General features: G+C 28.0%; 1 protein-coding gene across 1 annotated transcript in view; it reads left to right on the forward strand.

Annotated features, from left to right (window-relative positions):
• Positions 1-11,885: 11,885 nt before the first annotated feature.
• LOC100205170 (FAD-dependent oxidoreductase domain-containing protein 2) overlaps positions 11,886-19,402 on the forward strand; it is a 58,915-nt gene continuing 51,398 nt past the window's right edge. The window contains exons 1-2 of the mRNA XM_065802729.1: positions 11,886-12,342; positions 12,561-12,658. Of these exons, the coding sequence (XP_065658801.1) occupies positions 12,565-12,658 (94 nt within the window). The 5' untranslated portion in view covers positions 11,886-12,342; positions 12,561-12,564. The remainder of the gene's footprint in view (positions 12,343-12,560; positions 12,659-19,402) is intronic.

Here is a 19,402-nt window from a genome sequence, read left to right on the forward strand (position 1 = left end):
ACAGATCTATTCTGTAAAGGAAGATCTATAATTGTCTGCATATCCAGAAGATGACTCTGTTACCTGCGTAGACATTAAGGAAACCTTCATGAAGCTTTTTAAACCGAAATCATTGTTTATACTATGCTTTGATTTTGCAACAATAAAAAAAAAAAACAAAAAAAAAGTGACGGAATTTGCAAGAGCTGCTGAAGGATGAAAATTTACGGATAGAGATGACCAAATGCACAACCAATTTATCACGGATTTTAACAATGTTTTTACAATAAAACGGTTATTACTGGAACCTTAATAACTAACGTATGCAAAGGCTTTAGAAGTTACTGTTACCCTTGAACAAATGACTCAGGAAGCACGACAATTAGATGGTTCCGATAATGTAATGATTACGGCAACATCGTTACTTCCGCAGATATTTAGTGTGTCAGGCACAAACAAAGTTACATGTTTCAGTTCTAAAAAACTTGAAATTTTTGCGCGGGACTGTGATGAAATATGAAAGACTTGTTCACGTGATCATCAACCTAAAGACTGCTTTAAACAATTGTAAAGTTTAAAACGAAATAGGAGAATTTGGAAATAATGGCACCTAGTATTCTCCCAGAAATGACGATGCCATCATTAAAAGTAAAAATAAACGTAATGCTCCAAACAGCATTAATTGATTACGGATGCTCCATCACTGTGGTTCATGCTGAATCCTCGCATGATTTTGTTTTAAAAAGTCAAAAACTCACCACAACTTTGGGAGGAACTGTGTTGTGGAAAGTGCTGCGTGAAATGGAATTCACGCACCGGAAGGTTAATTCTCTAACTGTAAAAGAAAAACCATTAGGGTTTGATTTGATTTTTGGAATGTATGCTATTGAAAAATTTAGAGTCATCATTTATGGTGTTAAAAACCGTATTGCACGAATGTTAGCATGTGACATGCAAAATGTGGTGACTGTACTACAACGAGAAAAAACGAAAACAGAATAAACGATATAAAACGTGATGTCATTAATACAACCTGAAATAAAGAGAATGAAACAAACTAAATAAAATATCAGGACTTCACAGCAAAGTTCGACGGTAAAAAATAGACGGCATCATAGAACTGGAATAAAGAGCCTGTAATTATTAATAGCATTTGTGAATACAAGTTGAACCAAAAGCACGAACGTAGTTGTCGTAAAGAAATAAGTGAATGGATCAATTCTGGTATTCTTATACCATATAACGAACTAACATTGAGACCACCTAGAGTATTGATAACGCTTATGTGCGTAGTGCAAAAAAAAACAACAAGGTACGTTCAGTAGGAGATTTCTGAGCTCTCAACAAATTTTTAAATTGTCACACAGTAAATGCGGACATTTTTCAAGAGAAACTGCATTGTTAGAGAAAAACAACAAAAGAAAAATTCTTGATCTAAAAAAAGTCTGCCTCCAAATTCATATTCATAAAAAACTTTGGATATATCAAATGGTGATTATCAATGGAAATGGTATTGTTTTACCAGAATGTGTTTTGCTATTAACATGGCTCCAACAAATAATGACCACAATTCTCCGGCACGTACGCAATCTAAATCCAACCGTAAAGAAACATGTGATAACTACATTGATTATATATTTGTTGATGAAAGTGTGGAAACTGAAATAAATGTAACGAAGCATCTGAATAAATTCGGATTACAATGTAAAGCACCAAAAGATCTTGAACAAAGAAAGTGTCTTAAAATTAAGAGTCAAAAGAAATAAAAGTTGGGAACTGATATGGAAACAGGGCAACATGATACAATTTGAAACTTTAAATAAAGTCACACAATCACAGCTTTTCAACCAGTTAAACTCATTTAACATTAAGTATGAAGTTTGCGCTTACAATCATCATTAAACGTTTAGCTGGAAATATATCTTGATGTGATTTTATTTCTGAAGATTGTAAAGAAAAACTGAAAGATTTGCTTGTGGAAAAAGAGGATTCAGTTGGTGAAAAATTGCTGGTTCCAGCAAATGCAAAAGCTGAACTTTATTGTGATGCACCATCGATAGGACTTGGAGTAGTTCTGCTCTTTGGTGGAGTATTTATTGAAGACGCAGCATGGCTACGGCCAGCAAGTGACATACACCATACTAATATAAGTGAACTGGAATCAATATCTCGAGGACTAAACTTAGCTAGTAAGTGGGACATAAAGGAGTTAACTGTATAAAGTGATAGCAAGAGCACCGTGGGATGGCTAAACGCAGTTTTGACGAAAGAATATCGCTTAAAAATTTGGTGACTTTCTTAATTGTTCTTACAAAGATGATTGAATACTATTAAGGGAGTGGCAAAAGATATTCAGATCTTAGTACAATGAATTCCATCTGAAATAAATATGGCCGATTAACTCTTACGAATCCCTCTAAAATGGTGCAAAACAGTGTGTGCAGCTAGATTACTTGAAGAAAAAGACATATTAAAAAATTATTAAAATTCATTCAATCGGTTATTTTGGTGCCGCTCAAAAATTACAACTTTGCTTGAGAAATAACCAGAATGTATCCCGTAAGGAGGTTTCAGCAGTAGTAGCGAAGTACCCAGTGCAGGTTCATTGATCCTTACTCCGTAAAGTGGAAGCATGGTCAACTGAGCGTAAAAAACAATTAGAATTGGGTTGACATTGGCGTGGCACATGCAGGTGCTGAACTTTACTTATCGATGATTGACTGTGGTCAATCAATGTATACGATATGGCGTTAACTGGTAACTAAAACAGCTATTAAAGTTGTAGGAAAGCTAGAAAAAATATTTCTTTATTTAGACTGCTAGTTTGTCTTCTAATCAACAGCAAATTTCGGTCCCACACGTAACCAAATTTTGCTGAAGTATGTTAATTTGGAATATTAAGCAACCCATCGAGCTTAAGGTAACAGTGTAGTTGAACGCATGCACAGAACAATAAAAAGAATAGTCGCTCGCTCACATAGTTCAATCGCTCTAGCAGTCCTGCTGTACAACAAGACAAATTCCTCCGTGTATTTACATCAGTTGTAAATACACGGAGGAAAGCAGACGAGAAAGGCGTAAACAAGAAATTCAAAGAGGGTGACAATGTTTTCGTAAAACCAATTCAAGAAACACAATGTGAACAGCCGTGGATACCAGGTGTAGTAGTAAAGCAAAATACCTCGTTGTTTGACGTCGATATTGCAAATTGGTTATATTTACGTCACCCTTCACACCTGCGTCGCCGTTCTCCACTTACAGGTTTTAAATGAATCAGTCAACGATGCTTTTTATAGACTAAGAAATCAAACTGATAACGCTAAAGGAAAATATAACAATGATATCGCTCAAGTTCAAAATGATTCTCAAGAACATAACGTGCTGCAAGCAACGCGCTCCAGACAAACAGTAAAGCTCCCACAAATATTAGACTTATTAGTCAATTAATCAAGAGAGTATGTTCTATTTTAAAGTTAGTGAATTCTAATGAGGTAGATGTGTGTTAAAAGTCACGCGTAATTTTACTGTTTATTGGCGATTGTAATTAAATGTATTGTAATGGGACAATACTTTTAATTTTTAGATTTGTATATAAAGAGAAAAGATTTTTGTGCATAGTTAGTAAGGTAAAAAGAAAACTATAAAAATATTTATTTTATAATTAAATTCATGGACTTGGAAACCATTTATCAAATCAATTGCAAAATTAGCATCTACTAAGGTTAAATCTTTTTATCGTGATTGCCACTTTCATATTCAGGATTTAATTCTTTATTTTTATAAATCTCAAGTCCGTCCTTGTATTGAATACTGTTGCCATATATAGTACGGATATTCCAATAATCTCTTTCTCTTTTAGACAAGGTCTAAAATCGGATTGTAAACATAGTTGGATCTGCTTTTGCTGCCAACCTCCAACCATTATCACATCATTGTAATGTTGCTTCTCTTTGTCTTTTCTATAAATACTATAATGGGCACTGCTCTAAGGAGCTAGCTTCACTTGTGCCTACTAAAATTTACTCTCGAGTTACTCGTTATTCAATTATGCCTCATCTTGTGAAAATTTAACTGGGGAATTGATTAATTTTACGTACTTTTCTATTTATACCTTTAAACTAAATAAATAAGCGCTAATTATAATAATAAACAAAATGGTTACAAAAATTCTTAATAAACTTTCAAATAATATTATTAATCATTTATATGCAAAATAAATAATATCTGTAAAAACAAAATATGTAAACATTTTTGTTATATATACAATGTATATATAACAAAAATGTTTACTCGCCTAATATTTAAATATTATATTATTTTTCAATATTTTTTAAATATTTTGGCGCTGTTTTACAACCACATTCGAATTTTTTTGAGAATAATTTACTATCTAAAACTAGTCTCATAGACCTTTTCCATAAATGTATATGTGTCTGAACCTTTCCATAAATGTATATGTGTTTGGGAAAATATTTAAAGTAATTCTATATAAAGTATGTCTATTTACAAATTGGTTAAAACATCACCCATAAAACTTCATTCTTGAATAACACTTTTGGACAAAAAATTTTATCATTGCACCAAAATATCTCATAATTAATAGTTTTTAAAATTTGTGACATTTTAATTTATTTATGTTAGCATTTGAATCCATTATATAAAAAAACCAACAACAACAACAAAAATAGATTTTTAATAGATAAATGGTTTTGGCCTCCCAGAGTCCCATTTGTCTAGAAGAGAATCGTTAGAACAACTAGCCAAAATATGGTAACATTTTTTTATACAAGGACGAAAAAGAACTTTGTAGAAGTAGAGAATGGAATCAAGAGGATGGCGAGCACGACAAAGAGAGGTACCCTTAACAGATACTAACTTTGCAGTCTATTGAGTATATGGTTTTCATGAGAGGTCAGTAACGAATGATAATACAAGAGGTTGTAAAAAAGAGAACTCAGTGAGAGGGTTGCCATTTATTAATATGGAAATGTCAACAATATTGCGATTGTTGTTTGCAGTAAATAACTAAACTTTGTTGGAGTTAAAATTTACAAGCCCCAATCTGTTACAGAAGTGAAATCAGGTTTAAGATCGGCTGCTTTTTCTATACGATCAAAAAGGAAGACTTTTTGTCAAGACAGGAGTACAAAGTTGCGTTTTCAACAAATAGAGCCACCTTAGATGTAAGATTGTCAGAATGATCATTGATTTAAATAAGAAACAAAAGAGAACCAAGGATAAAGCCATGTTGTACCCCAGAAGTTACTGGAAACGTCTAACAACGGTTTAACCTGTTTAAGTGGAATGGTTTGATGAATAAGGCTATTCGATTTAAATGTCGAACTAAAAGAAATGTTCTCTTTTTTCTTGGGAAAGATAATAAGATCAGACCCATATGTTAGAGATGGAATTTTCAACTTCCCTTTGTTAGTGATATCGTTGAAGATTTCCAAAAAGTTTCTAGAGCCTAACTTTTGATATAAGATACAAGATTTGGTAAATTGCAAATCTTTTAAATGCGCGACGACAAATTGGGCCATTGGGCTTGTCACAAAAAAATTGAATTTATTTAATTATACTTTTCTTTTCTTATAGTAATTATTTGTTAATAAAATCATGTATTAACAATTTATATTAGATGTAAAATGTTTTTTATATTAGTCTATTCATATTTGATATTTATAAAAGTGCATATATTTATCATTACCAGAGCTAGGATAAATCTCTGAAGGCATTGCACCCCCTATGTTTTACTCTAGAAAAGCGCTGATTTAAAAGTCAAGTTTTCATTAAACTTAAAAAATTTCTTATTTATAATATTTTAATTAATACGCATATCTTTCTGTTCATTGAGTATCTGAGTAATTATTTTTTTGATATGAGAGACAGTAATAAGTTAGCATCCACTAATCTAAACCAACCATTTACTTCTTTGAATTTTCACATCGGCATATAGATGAATGATATTATTATTATTGTTATTATTGTTATTATTATTATTATTATTATTATTATTATTATTATTATTATTATTATTATTATTATTTACATTGATCTTTGCAAGTTCTTTTAATGACAAAAAGAAAAAAAAAGAAAAAAATAAGGAATAGAAAAATAAATAAATTCTTTATAATAGAAGATTTAAAAAAAAAAAAAAAAAAGCGTAAAATAGATAAAAATATATGAGATTATAAATAAAAAGATGAAAAAAAGCATTAAATAAACAAACTTTAAAAAAGTATATGAAAATACTCGGATTCCTCTACCACCAAAAATTAAGTTATTGAAAGAAAACATAAACCACAATAATAGTTTTTAAAGTTTTATTAATTTGTAAGCATTGTTTATATTCTTATGTATTTTTATTAAGGCCTTTTTATCAGGAATAGCCTCACTGTAAAGAAGGCTTTGATTTTTGTGCATTGCTCATTTTTTAGTGTATTTCTTTGTATTGTTTATATTGTTGTGTATTTTTGTGAATTATTTATATCGTCGTCTATCTTGTCATCGTCTGTCTCTATATTATCTATATTTATTGCTATTATTCGATGGATTTCAAATTTTTTCGTATCATCTTTATTTTTATTATCCTACTGATCATTTCTTATAAAACGTTGTGTCATTCATTTTTTAAAGTTTGCTTTAATATTATTTATTGTTTGTTTGATTAATTTGTTTATTTTATTAAGGTGTTACTCCAATAATTTTGTAATTTTTTTCGACTTTACGGTTGAATCTGTTCAACCATAAAATTGGCGACAGTGACGTAACTATTTAGACAGTCATAACTAGGGAGAGAAAGAGGCTCCACGGAGGTCTCCAATGCTTTTTTTTTCTCCTATAGGGAAAAAAAAGGAAGAAAAAAGGAGCTACATTTTATCGACACATTACCTACCAAGATTTATATTGTCTTTGGTGGAAGTTAATATTAATGACGTGTTATTAAAATCAATTGTATAAAAATAAAAATCAGAGCGATGCTCTAAACCTTAAACCTGTGTCATAGGTTTAAGATTTAGAGAATATATAAAATTGTTCTCAGGTCCTGTGAACAATTTTATATGCTCTAAATCTTAAATCTTTCTATTAAAATAAGCAACTTCTGGAAGCGATGTCTTCAATTTGTCTTCATTTTAATATTTTTTAAAAAACAATGAAAGTGGGCTGAAATTTTTTATCTATTTCAGAGATATTGGATCCCAAACTTTGTGAAAATAGTTGCGCGTAGAGTGTAGTTGCTACTTTGTGAAACAATTATTGCAACATGAATACAAAAAACATATTTTTTTAATAATTTTTCTGTTTTTCTGGATAAATTTTTTTTTGTAAAAGTAAAAATTTAACATGGTTACTCTTTCGTTTATTTAGAAATCGTGGTCCAAAACCGCTAAATTTGAAATTTTACCTTAACAGTGAGCATTAGGATTTCTCAATGCCACTATTTGTATATAGCTTTCTTGGTTATTTTTCTTGGTCACTAAAATATACATCACTAAAATATACATTGATAATATGGAAAAAAAATAAATCAGTTGTATGCAAGGGTCTGGGAAGGAGTAAGCTGTAAATAATTAGTTTTTGCAATTAATGCACTTTTTAGGCTACCTTTAACAACCGTTACCCAAGGTCTGGCATAAAAGGTATAAGCTATTTGTTTTCCTTTTTTAACCCTTTTTCATTATCTGAAGAAAAGCTATGAGCTCAGTCGGTATTAAGCCTACAGAAACCTTAGAAGTAGCCTTATTTTGCCATACCTTTAACTAAAAATACCCTTGCAACGGTTTAGATATGCTTAGCAACAGCATATCTAAACATATCTATTCAGCCTCAACAATTAGTAATGTAATTAAAAAACTTAATGCAACACATTTTTCTAACAACACTGTAAAAGAGTGATTACCCAGCGGGCATTTTTTTTTAAAAGTTAGGTTCTAAATGTATTTTAGATGTCTTTTAAACGTCTTCTAAACTTAAGTAAAGAACATTTAATGTAAATGTAAAGACGTTTAAAAAACGTTTAAAAGACATTTAGAACGTAACTTTTAAAGACAAATACCCGTAGGGTTGATAAAAACTAATTTTAGGGCAATGCTAATGAAAAAAAAACCCCGTGATCTTGAATTTATATTTACAAAATCTAACTTCAAGTTAAACGGTTTTTCCAATAAGAAATGGAAAAACAGTTTTCTAATAGTTATTATGTGATCAGGAAAAAACTGAAAAGAATGATATTTGTTTATGTTGGGAATTAAATTTGGTTTTGATAGAATATGTTTACAATCGGATTTGGTTCTGTGGAAGCTTTGGAGCCTATTTTAACTACAGCGTCACCAGCGTTTTCATTTTATTTGCAATTATGAAAACCCTCATAATAACCCTCTGTAGTTAAAAAACTGTTTCCAGCATCATCAGTTTGCTCCTGCTGACTCATTGATATTTTTCACGTGACGGCTCATTGTAGTTATACCTTTTAAGAAAAAATTGTACTTGCAAAATTGCCATGTTAGGATTAATAATAATCATGTACTTGACTAAGCATAATTATTTTTTTTAACAAATAAAATCATTTATAACTTTGACTGAAAAATCATCAGCAATATATAGTTCATTAACAAGACATTGCTGATCTATGCACAGCAGTAAAATAGTCTTTTTTAATAATGCGAGCATTTTCATGGAAGAATAATACATCATCATGTAGAGTCATTTTTTCCCCCAAAAAATATACCTTTTGGCCTTTAGAAAAATTTAATTAAAAAAAATACTTCACACAAAATCCAGTTTCTTTGTCAAGCTGTTTAAAAGCAATTATTTTTGTTGCTTAGTGTGCATTAGGGATTTGATGCTTTATATAAGCTTCAACATCTTCTGTGTGGCCACATTTAAGTCATACATAAGCTTCAACATTTTCTGTTTAGCCAAATTTAAATCATACATAAGTTTTAACATCTTCTGTGTAGCCACATTTAAATCATACATAAGTTTTTACATCTTCTGTGTGGCCACATTTAAATCATACATAAGCTTCAACATCTTCTGTGTGGCCAAATTTAAATCATAGATAAAATCTTTATGTTTACTTTCTACTCACGAACCTGAGTGCGTTGACTGTGCTGATCTCATTTCAACAATCATCAAACAGCAATTGATGATTGTTGAGATGAAGTTAGTACGGTTAACGCCATGATCAGCAGCTATAGTGAGTTTATTTAAGTCTGGATCTAAATATAGAAGTCTGGATCTGAATATATAAGTCTCAATCTGAATGGAAAAGTAAAACTTTCACAACATTTTGAAAGATAATTTTTCTTAAGATATCTTTTACCTTTTTCAAAGAACATAGTAATACTTTTATACTTCAAATTCTCATAAATACCTATCAAAGTTTTGAACCCTTTTATAAGAAACTAACACATTTTTAACCACATTTTATAAGAAACTAACGGCTAGCTGCCGTTAGTTTCTTATAAAATGTGGTTGTATTGCTAAACTTTTATCATCAAAGTTTCATTATCCACTTTTTGTTCCTCTTCAGTGCCAAAGTTTATTTTATTTACTTTATAAGCAATATTTTGTAATTTTGCAAAAATAAAAGTTCCAATAAGTCTATTATTTTTTTATTTGCTAATTTTTAAGTTTTAAATTGTTATCTTTCGACTTAGCTCTTTGTTTTGATCATGAGTTTTCTATTTGCTTTTGCTCTATCTAAAAAAAGAGTGGACTTGCTCCAAGTACTTCACACTAAAAGCTCGCTGTTTCTCTTTGACTCTTTAATAGTTTCATCTGAAATTAATTTAATATTTGGAACATAAATTTCATCAGCAGAAGAGTTAGACTTTTTTGGTGTTGGATCTGATTCTAAAATGTCAATATTGTTTTAATTAGAAATGCTCTTTAGTTGTCTGAAACAAAATACAGCTTCAACAGAGAGAGGTGAATTATTTTCCTATAAGCAGCAGGGTGAATCAAAGAAGATAAAGCAGTTTAAGGGGATTAAACTAACTTTTAATGCTCTTTTACCAATTTGAAATTCATTTCTTAGTGATAAGAGCTCGCTTTGAACCGCTATACACACTGCCAACCTTTATTTACTAAGTTAAATATACTACCAAGTATCTACCAAATAAATATTTATCATCTTCTAATTTTTATGTTCAAAATTAATAAAGGTATTATTCTAAAAACTTTTGATCCCTTATTCAAAATAGTTAAACTTAGCTAGATATTCAAATAACACTTATATAAAAACCCAAAAGTTATTTAAAACAAAGGCATGGAATAAAATACTCACAAATGAACCTACAACTTTTACAATGTTAATGAGTTTTAACTTAGTCAATTATTACTAAAAAATGATTTACCTTAAAACTGTTTCTAAAATACCCTTATGATTGATCTATCAATTAAAAGAAAATTAATTTTAGGAAAGATTGAGTTAAATGCATTTTGTAACTTTTTAAATTTATTTATGTCTTTGTTGTTTAATATGTGTTGTTATTCTTTTTATTTTTTTAGACTTTTGTTTTGTGTTCTGATGTTTAATATTTGGAAAAACAAAAAAACAAAAAACAAAAACAAAAAAAAATTCATGACTTTTCAATAAATAAAAGTTAAATATTTCTATGCCTTTAGAAGAGTATGTGTAAGTTAATAGCGCTTCTTGTTATTTTAGCGCTTCTTTTTAATAATAGATGTGTTTTTTATTACTTTACCAATTTTACGTTTGTTTATTTTATATTATTAACGGAATTGCTTATTTTTAGATTAAACTTTATATTTACGAAATTTATCAAGGGGCTTGGTGATAAGACATATTAGTCTTCTTCTCGCCCCTGCTACCTATTTATCTTGTTAGTAACATACGGATTGTATATATTTAGACGGCAAAATAAAAAAAATAAAAAAAAGTAAAAAACAAAAGACCGGGATCTCTTGCTTCTAAACTACTGTAATTTGGGTATTACTTTTTTCCAAGCGCATTACTTGAACCTTTTGTTTAGCAAAATAAGGCTACTTCTAGGATTTCTGTATTCTTTTTACCACCTGAGCACATGGGATTTTTACAGATACTGAAAAATGTATGTATCAAAAATCAAATATATACTTTTTATAAAAATAAAACTTATAATTTTTATAGAAAACCTTAGGCCACGGTTGTTATGGGAAATCTAACAAAGCGAATTGATGGCAAAGTCGAACTTCTGATAGCTTACTTTGATAGCATAATCATGTGTACTCAAGGGTCTTCCCAGCCCATTGCATGCACATAATTATGCTATCAAAGCATACCATTTTCACCATATAATTCCATATAATCTTTGGTGGATTTCAAAATCACCTTAGAAAACTATGGGTCAGAAAATTTGAAACTTAGTGGTTTAAAAGCATGATTTCTAACCAACCAAAAGTGAACTATGTTTAATTTTTTTTTTTACTGCAGAAGTGTACCCGAAGTAGAAGTAAAATTATAAAAATATGTCTGTTGCAGTTCATGTTGCTAAAATTGCCTTGCAAACTAGCAACTGCATTCAATGCCTAAATATTTTCACTAAATGGACCAAAATTTGGGACCAAATATCTCTAAAATAAATGAAAAATTTTCAAACAAAAGCTTATCAGTACTCTGCATTCATTGTTTTTTAAAAAATATCTGAAAATGAAGACAATTTGAAGACATCTCTTCCAGACGCTGTCTAGATTTCTCAGACAATAGCTTTTAGAACAATTAAAACACGTACTAAAACGTATTTAAGACGTCTAAAATACGTCTTGTTTTAAGTCTTAGAACTTGAAAAATCTCATAAACACGCATCTAAAGCTTTTAAAATTAATTTTTAAATGAAAAAATAAAAAAATAAAAAATAGAAAATGGAATGGTTTATATACAATTTTATTATGCCATATATGTCAGCAATTTAATACATAAATGCATTTAAAACATAAATGAGTAAATACATATAACTTGTTTTTTTTTATTAAAAGATAATAAGTTTGTTTGACAATGAACTAAATTTCAAAAAAATATAGTTTTGAAATAAATCAAATAGTCATGTAACCTTTATTGTAAACGTAAACTAAAAAGGTTACTTTTTAATGAACGTTTTTGAAGACATTTACACGATTGAATTTGGGAAAATCTTTTAAATCTAAAACCGAAAGAAACCGATCTAAAAAAAATCATGCAGATTTTGTAAGCTGCGTACGAAAGTAAATAAAAACAAAAACAAAAAAAAAGCTTAACTGAATATTGTGTATAAACAAGTTAAACAATACTTAAACGAATTGTAACTTATTTTGTATGGTAAATTATGCATAAAAGAAACTCACAGACTTTGATGTGATTGTCACACCTAAGTATTTTTGGTAAGTTCTTGTTAAATACAAGTATTTCACCATCATTAAATATTAAATATATGTCATCAATATAATTTATATTGGTTTATATTATAAAAGTGAAAAATTAAAACTAAGAAAGCTTTTTTTTTTTTTAATGATTTAAAAAAATATTAGGAGTTTAAAATTTAATTGTCTATTTGAAGATCTGCTGTTTTTAATTATTCTTTAATATACATTTTTTTTAGAGTTATGGCAAGCATTCTTTTGTGCGTTTTCTTTATTTTCTTTAATTTGGTTTCATGCAATTTTAGAGAATATTGCGTTATTGGTGCTGGGCCATCTGGTAAATTCTTGATTGTTTTTTATCATATAAAAATGCATGCATATACAAATATGTCTTCAATAAATAAATTTCGTATTTATAAAAAATTAAAGTGTATATAATTATTGTATAATTTAACGTACAAGAAAGACACTCACCCCGTCAGATTTTTGGCGTGAATTTTTAAAATTTTAAGCAGTGGTGTTTATCAATGAAATAATTTTGAACAAAATTAAAATTATGAGTATAAGTTTAATTTAGCTAAAGTAGTTGAGACAAATTTTCTGCTCTGTTACCAAGAGTTGCACTTTGAATTTACTTAGTTACTTAACTCTCATGGATTCCAAATGTTTTCATGTGAGTTAAATTTGTACTTGTTTCATAGAATTCCTAACCCTTATTGATTACACACTTTTTTCAGTAGGAGAAAATCATTTTAATATTTATAATGATTTAGGTCTCTTAAAGCATTAGAAAGATATTTGCAAACATCATGATGTATTTGCAAAATAGATATTATAATATTGTTACAGAGATGATTTTGAATTTCATATTTTTGTTTATTGAGGAGTTTAAAAGTTAGTGCAAAATCATAATCATCATGGTATGCCCAACTAAATTTTTAATGAAAAGAGATGAAGATTTAAATTACTGAAAACTTCTTGTCTCAGTAACAGTGGTGGCTATCTAAACTTTATTAGCAAGTTTGTTTGTATTAGCTACATTTCTTCCTGTACAAAAACATGCTCTTTCTAACTTTTGATAGTATTTAAACATTGCTTCATCAGACAGTATTTACCTTGTATTTAGACTCAGTAAGCTAGCAGAGGCTACAGACTATTTTCAATATAACCTATATCATAACATGACGTGACTTTAAAATTGTTGTGCAAAAATTAATTTTGATATTGTTTACTGCTTAATGCATAACAACATGAGGGTTTAAATCATCTGATGTTATGCAAAATAAAGTTATCTTTAATTTCTCTTTCAAGCAAAAGACATCATTTAAATGAAGAGAACACTTGTTCTTACTCAAATGGTAACTCTACAACACTCCTTTTTTTTGCAATGGTAGCTCTATAACCCTGCTTCTTTCTCCAATGGCTTCTTTCTCCAATGGTTTATTTGACTTAGTTGTGATTTAATAATAAATGAGAAGCAGTTTTACCACAATTTTAATTCATGAATTATAAATTCATTACAGAAATTTCATTATTTGTAAGTTTGTTCTACTTGTTGTAGTCTACTATTTAAAAACAACTGTGAAATGTTCATTTCAGTGATTTCATGTTTTCAAAACAATCAGCACTCAACATCAGTTTAAAGTTTCAATACTCACACAAGCAGTTTTAAACATATTTAAACATATTTCAAAAGCATATTTATTGCATAAAAGTTTACAAAAAATTAATAACTTATATAAAAGTTTGAATTACATAGTTACATAAAAGTCACACAAAATTACATAAAAGGTTGAAAATGGCTTTGTTGATGCTGTTCAACCACATCATGGTATGTTATAATGCTTTTTTGGTTGCATGACAACTTTGCCTTTTGAGTTTAGTAACTGTAAATTCTTTTACTGGTTTTCTCATAGACAAATGTCAAAAGGTAGTCGATATCAAAATTCAAATTTGCTCTTTTAAAAACACTCAGTTTTTGTTACATGTATTTGAAAAGAAAGTCCATACTCCATACTGTCAGTTCAATCTCTTTTTAAACTTTAGATTTGCAAGTGACATCAAGAATTGCAAGTTTTTTAGTAATTACTTTTTTAACTTGCTTTCTTGTGCGCTTTTCTAGTTTGGCTTACTTGATAGGATTCTTTAAATTTTTACAAGGTACTGTTAAGCAATAGTCTTGTTGACTCTAGCATAAGTTTTTTCTCAGTATCATCTTTAAAAAAATTTATTTCTCTATTCTCTATTAACTATTCTATTCATGTTGCACTAACATCCATGGTTACACACCACAAAGTTTAAAATCCATGGTTTCATATTTGTGTGGTTTGGAGAGGTTTTGTATTTAAATATAACATTATGAAATAGTTGAAGAAATATTTTACAACCAGATGTCTTTTTTAGTATCTTTATTGTGATCAAGATCACCTTACCATTTGGAACTATCCAAGGTTTATGAGTTTCTCTAACCTATACCATCAATTAATTCAGTGGTATAATATCAGAGTTTTCCTTTTTCCTTTTCACCTCTGCACAGTTGGAACATTTCATTGAAATAGTTGACTAAAATTATAACTGTTGTATTTATGTGGATATTATTCCTTAAATGAGTTAAAAGTTAAAGATTTATTGAATTTTTTTATTTGTATTTTTAAACCAGCTTATGGGCGCCTCAAATGAGTTAAATTTTTGAGGTGTTCAAAATCCTCAAATGGAAGCTTTAGACTTTTTTGAAGATTGTATTTTTCATTCTTGTCTTTATAAACCAACTCATGGGTGCAGCAAGTTATAGATGTTCCCCGGGGAACTAAATAAATTTTTTAATGTTTTTGATTCCACATTCATGCTTAATTCAAATAAAAAAAATTGGCAAAAAAAAATTGCTGTGATTGAAGAAAACAAAAGTACTCCAAAAAGTTAGCTTCCCTTGCCCAAAATGTTAAACTTTTGTAAAAATGTTGTAAACTCTACATGTTCATAACTTTCAAATACTAAAAAGTTACTAAATGTAATTTAAATCCTATTGATAAGTTTAAATTTAGTAAAAGAAAGAAAAAATATATATATTTTATTAACACATTGTACTCACATTTGAGGTGGCGTGGGTTTGATTTTTTGAGGTATTTTTGTTCCCAGACTCAAATTACCGCAACATTTTTTAACATTTGCTTGATACTTTATTATTAAAGTTTATTACACATAGTTCATAGCTCAAATAATTCAAATATATTAAACAGTTTTTATGCATTTGATTGCAATATTTGCTTTCTTAAGTTTTGCTGAGTAATATACAGTATCATAAAAATGTTAAAAAGCTAAGAATCCTATAAAACTCTTTGGCATGGGTTTCCAGTGTTAGTTGTTCCTGAACTACCAGCCCTTGGTTCATCAACTCTCAAACTGATTTTGTTAAACATCTTATCATAAATCAATATTTTTTATATATTGATCTTTTACAACCTTTTTTACTTTCTAAGTTTTTAAAGTACGCACTGTAGTTAAATTTTAAATTGTGTTAAAAATCATTTAAACACTAAAATTATTTTAAAAATTGATAAAATCTAAATTCGGGATATGGAAAAGATTATATTTTCTTATAATTTATTTCTTAAAACAATCTTATACATAACATAACTTTTTTTTTTGGTCTAGAAAAGCTCAAAAAAAAAAAAACTTTGTGAACATGTTAATCACACTGCCACACAACCACATAAATACACATTGTGTGTCTAACTTTTTATTAAAAGTTATATTTTGTTCTGTATTTAATGATTATTATGTTTATTTACAAATAATTTCTTGGCATTTTGAGTTGTGGATAAGTATAAAAACAATTATTGGTGTAAAAAGAAAAAAGCTTGGTAATCAAGTTGATAATGGACAAAAGTTGTGGCGGATAAAATAATGAAAACAAATGAATGACAGACTCATTTAAGAAAACTAATTTGTAAATCATTCACCATTTTTCAACAAATTTCACTGTATTAGCACCAATTATGGAAACAGAAGCCACAAAAATAATAATAAATTATAAATAATATAATTTTAAACCTTTAATCAATGTTTAATAAACCTAAGCATTAAAAAAATAAATTAAAGCGAAAATCAAACTTTACATAAAATTGTATATATGGACATTATTTTAATATTTTTATTGATTAAAAATATATATATATATATATATTTGTTTACAAACTTCCATTTTTTAAATTTCAAAAATCATTTTGTTTCTAAAATTTATATATCTTATTATAATATTTTTAATTGATCTTGTTAGGGCGATTTAAACATTTGAGTTAAAAAATATATATAATTTTTTGTTTACATATTTTAATTAAAAAAATTTTAAAAAACATTTTGTAACTAAAATTATTGAACCACAAGTAATCATATGCGGTAGTTGCTTGTTAGTGAAGAAACTAGTTTACGATTTTTGAACCAATTCACAATTTGTAAGCTGTTTGATATTTTATATTGGTATTTTAAATCCTCCCTATTTCTGCAATTTTCTAAAGTTGTTGAATTTAGTTTCCGTAGTCTATCTTCTTATGGAAGGTTTTTGAGAATCGGAATGAGTTTTTAGGCTCTTCTTTGAAATTTTTTTAGTTCTACTATATCATTGATTAGAATTAGGTTCCAAACTGTTGCTGAATATTCAAGATGATCTCACTATTGTAAAATATAATGACTTAACTATGTCTGAATTTAAATAAGTAAAAGTTTTTATTAAACCCAGTGACCTTTGGCCTTTAGCGACTGCTGATTTTACTTGCTCATTAGGGTACATTGAAAAACAGATTTTTTTAAAAATTGTCTTTTAATAACTCTAAATATATGCAATATATTAAAATATTACTGGATTAACAAAAAATTTCAAAAATAAAAATTTTTAGAGGTGCCCCAAGTCCCTTGAACATTTATAGGGCCCCTAATATTCTGGAGGAAAAAAATTCTTTAAAAGGTACTCAAAGGTACCTGGTACTCAAAAGAAGTGAAATTTTATAAAAAGTTTAAAAATAATAATTGTTTTATAAAAAAACATATTAAAAAAAAAAAATTTATTGAAAATTTTGTAAAAATTTTTTTATTGTTAGTTAAAAAAAAGTATAGTTATTATGGAATAAAATTCAAAATTATTTAAAAACTAATATTATTTTTGAACTTTTTGTAAAATTTCGCTTCTTTTGAGTACCTTGGTTGACCTATTTTTGTAGAACTTTTTTTTCAAAAATATTAGGGACCTTGTAAATGTTCAATTGACTCGGAGCACCTCTAAAAATATTTTTTATTCCAAAAATTTTTTAAACCCAGTGATAATTTGTTATATCACATATATTTAGAGCTATTACAAGACAGTTTTTAAAAATTTCTGTTTCTCAATGCACCCTATTGCTCACGTCATAGGCTGCCAATTTTTTAATTAATTGTTTATTCAGGGCTTAATTGAAAACTTTTTTAAAATCCATGTACAATACATCAACCGCCTTAATATCATAAGCAGAACTTATAATGATGCCCGATGATTCTAGTAAGTTTTTGGCACAAATCCATGCAGTTGTTTAGAAATCAAATTATATTTGTTCAAATGATGTAATATAATTTTGTGAATTAATCTTTCTAAAAAACTACAGAAAACTGATGTCAGAGATACAGGTCTATAATTTGAAGTGATATTTGTGTCACCTTTTTTAAATATTGGTGTTATATTAGCGTTTTTCCACATAGTAGGTAAGATAAGTTGAATGATTTTTTGAATAAAAGATTTTTTAGAACATAAGGACTAACTCTGTCAGTTCCTTGAGATTTATTTTCATTAAGACTGTGTAATTTTTTGACAATAAATGTTTTAGTAATTGTATCATTTAAATTCCAGTTTAAGACTTTATTAACATTACTATCAAAATAAGGCAACTCATCGTTAACTTCTTTTACAAAATCTTAATGAAAATAGTGCATAATGCTCTTTGTTTAGTTTTGACATATAAATAAACTTTAGATTAGTTTTCATTTGAAAGTTGATTTTCATATTCAATTATAAATTTTTTTATAGATCTTGGTATCATCCTTCTAATCATTTTATATTTGTTAAGTAAATTTAATAAATATTTTTAAAATTAATTGCTCTTAGTCTATGCCGCAGATTATGCCTTAATTTCAACTTCTTTTTAAATTTCCTTTTGATTAGTCTTAGTTATATTGAAGGTTGGTTGCAAGTTCAATTTAGGCATAATTAATAAAAGCGAAGTTGGTTATTTACCAAGCAAGAAACTGGCATATTTCATTCAACCTCATAGTTCATTATTTTTAACTAATAACTTTTTACCAGAAACAGCAAATTCAGTTTTGAAAAAAGATTGATCGCCATAAAAAGTTATACAAGGATACATTTTAAGTTCAATGCCAGCAAATTCCAATTCCAAGAGTTTTATGTCCATTTTTCAAAATATATATATTATTATGCAATCGAAAAATTTAAGCATTCATAGAAAAAAATGATTTATTATGTATTAAAATTCTCCACAATATAATCCAAAAATATTGGCAAAATGTTTATTCAATAAATAAGTAGAGGCAAAGGAATAAATATTTTCAAAACTACTTTATCTTATCCTCTATTTTATTCTACCCACTTTTACTCTATATGTTTTTTCATATATATTTATATATTTCATTTATCTAGTGTGAATATTAATGTGAATATCCTACATAAAAAAGAAAAACCTAAGTGAGAGTGTAAAAAAAACATAGATATTATGTTTGTTGTAAGTTAATATCCTAATTTTTGGCCATGCGATTTTGCATTGTGTAATGCTAAGAAGCTTCAACTACCGTACCCTAGTGGTGACACTTTATGCCAAAAATTAAAAAATAAGGATTTATATTTTCTTTCACTATACTTTTATAAATTGTTTATGAAAATATACTGTTATAAAATTTATATTGAAAAATGTGAGCAAAATTTATGTAAGGAAAGTAGGGCATTTTTAGTCTAAATTTTAAAATGGCATAAATTTATTATGCTTTAAGATACTTTAAATCTATTATTCACTAATATTCGTGGTCATTGAAGTAACTTTTCTTC

The sequence above is a fragment of the Hydra vulgaris genome, chromosome 08 (assembly GCF_038396675.1).
Source record: "Hydra vulgaris chromosome 08, alternate assembly HydraT2T_AEP".
Classification (NCBI taxonomy): Eukaryota; Metazoa; Cnidaria; class Hydrozoa; order Anthoathecata; family Hydridae; genus Hydra; species Hydra vulgaris.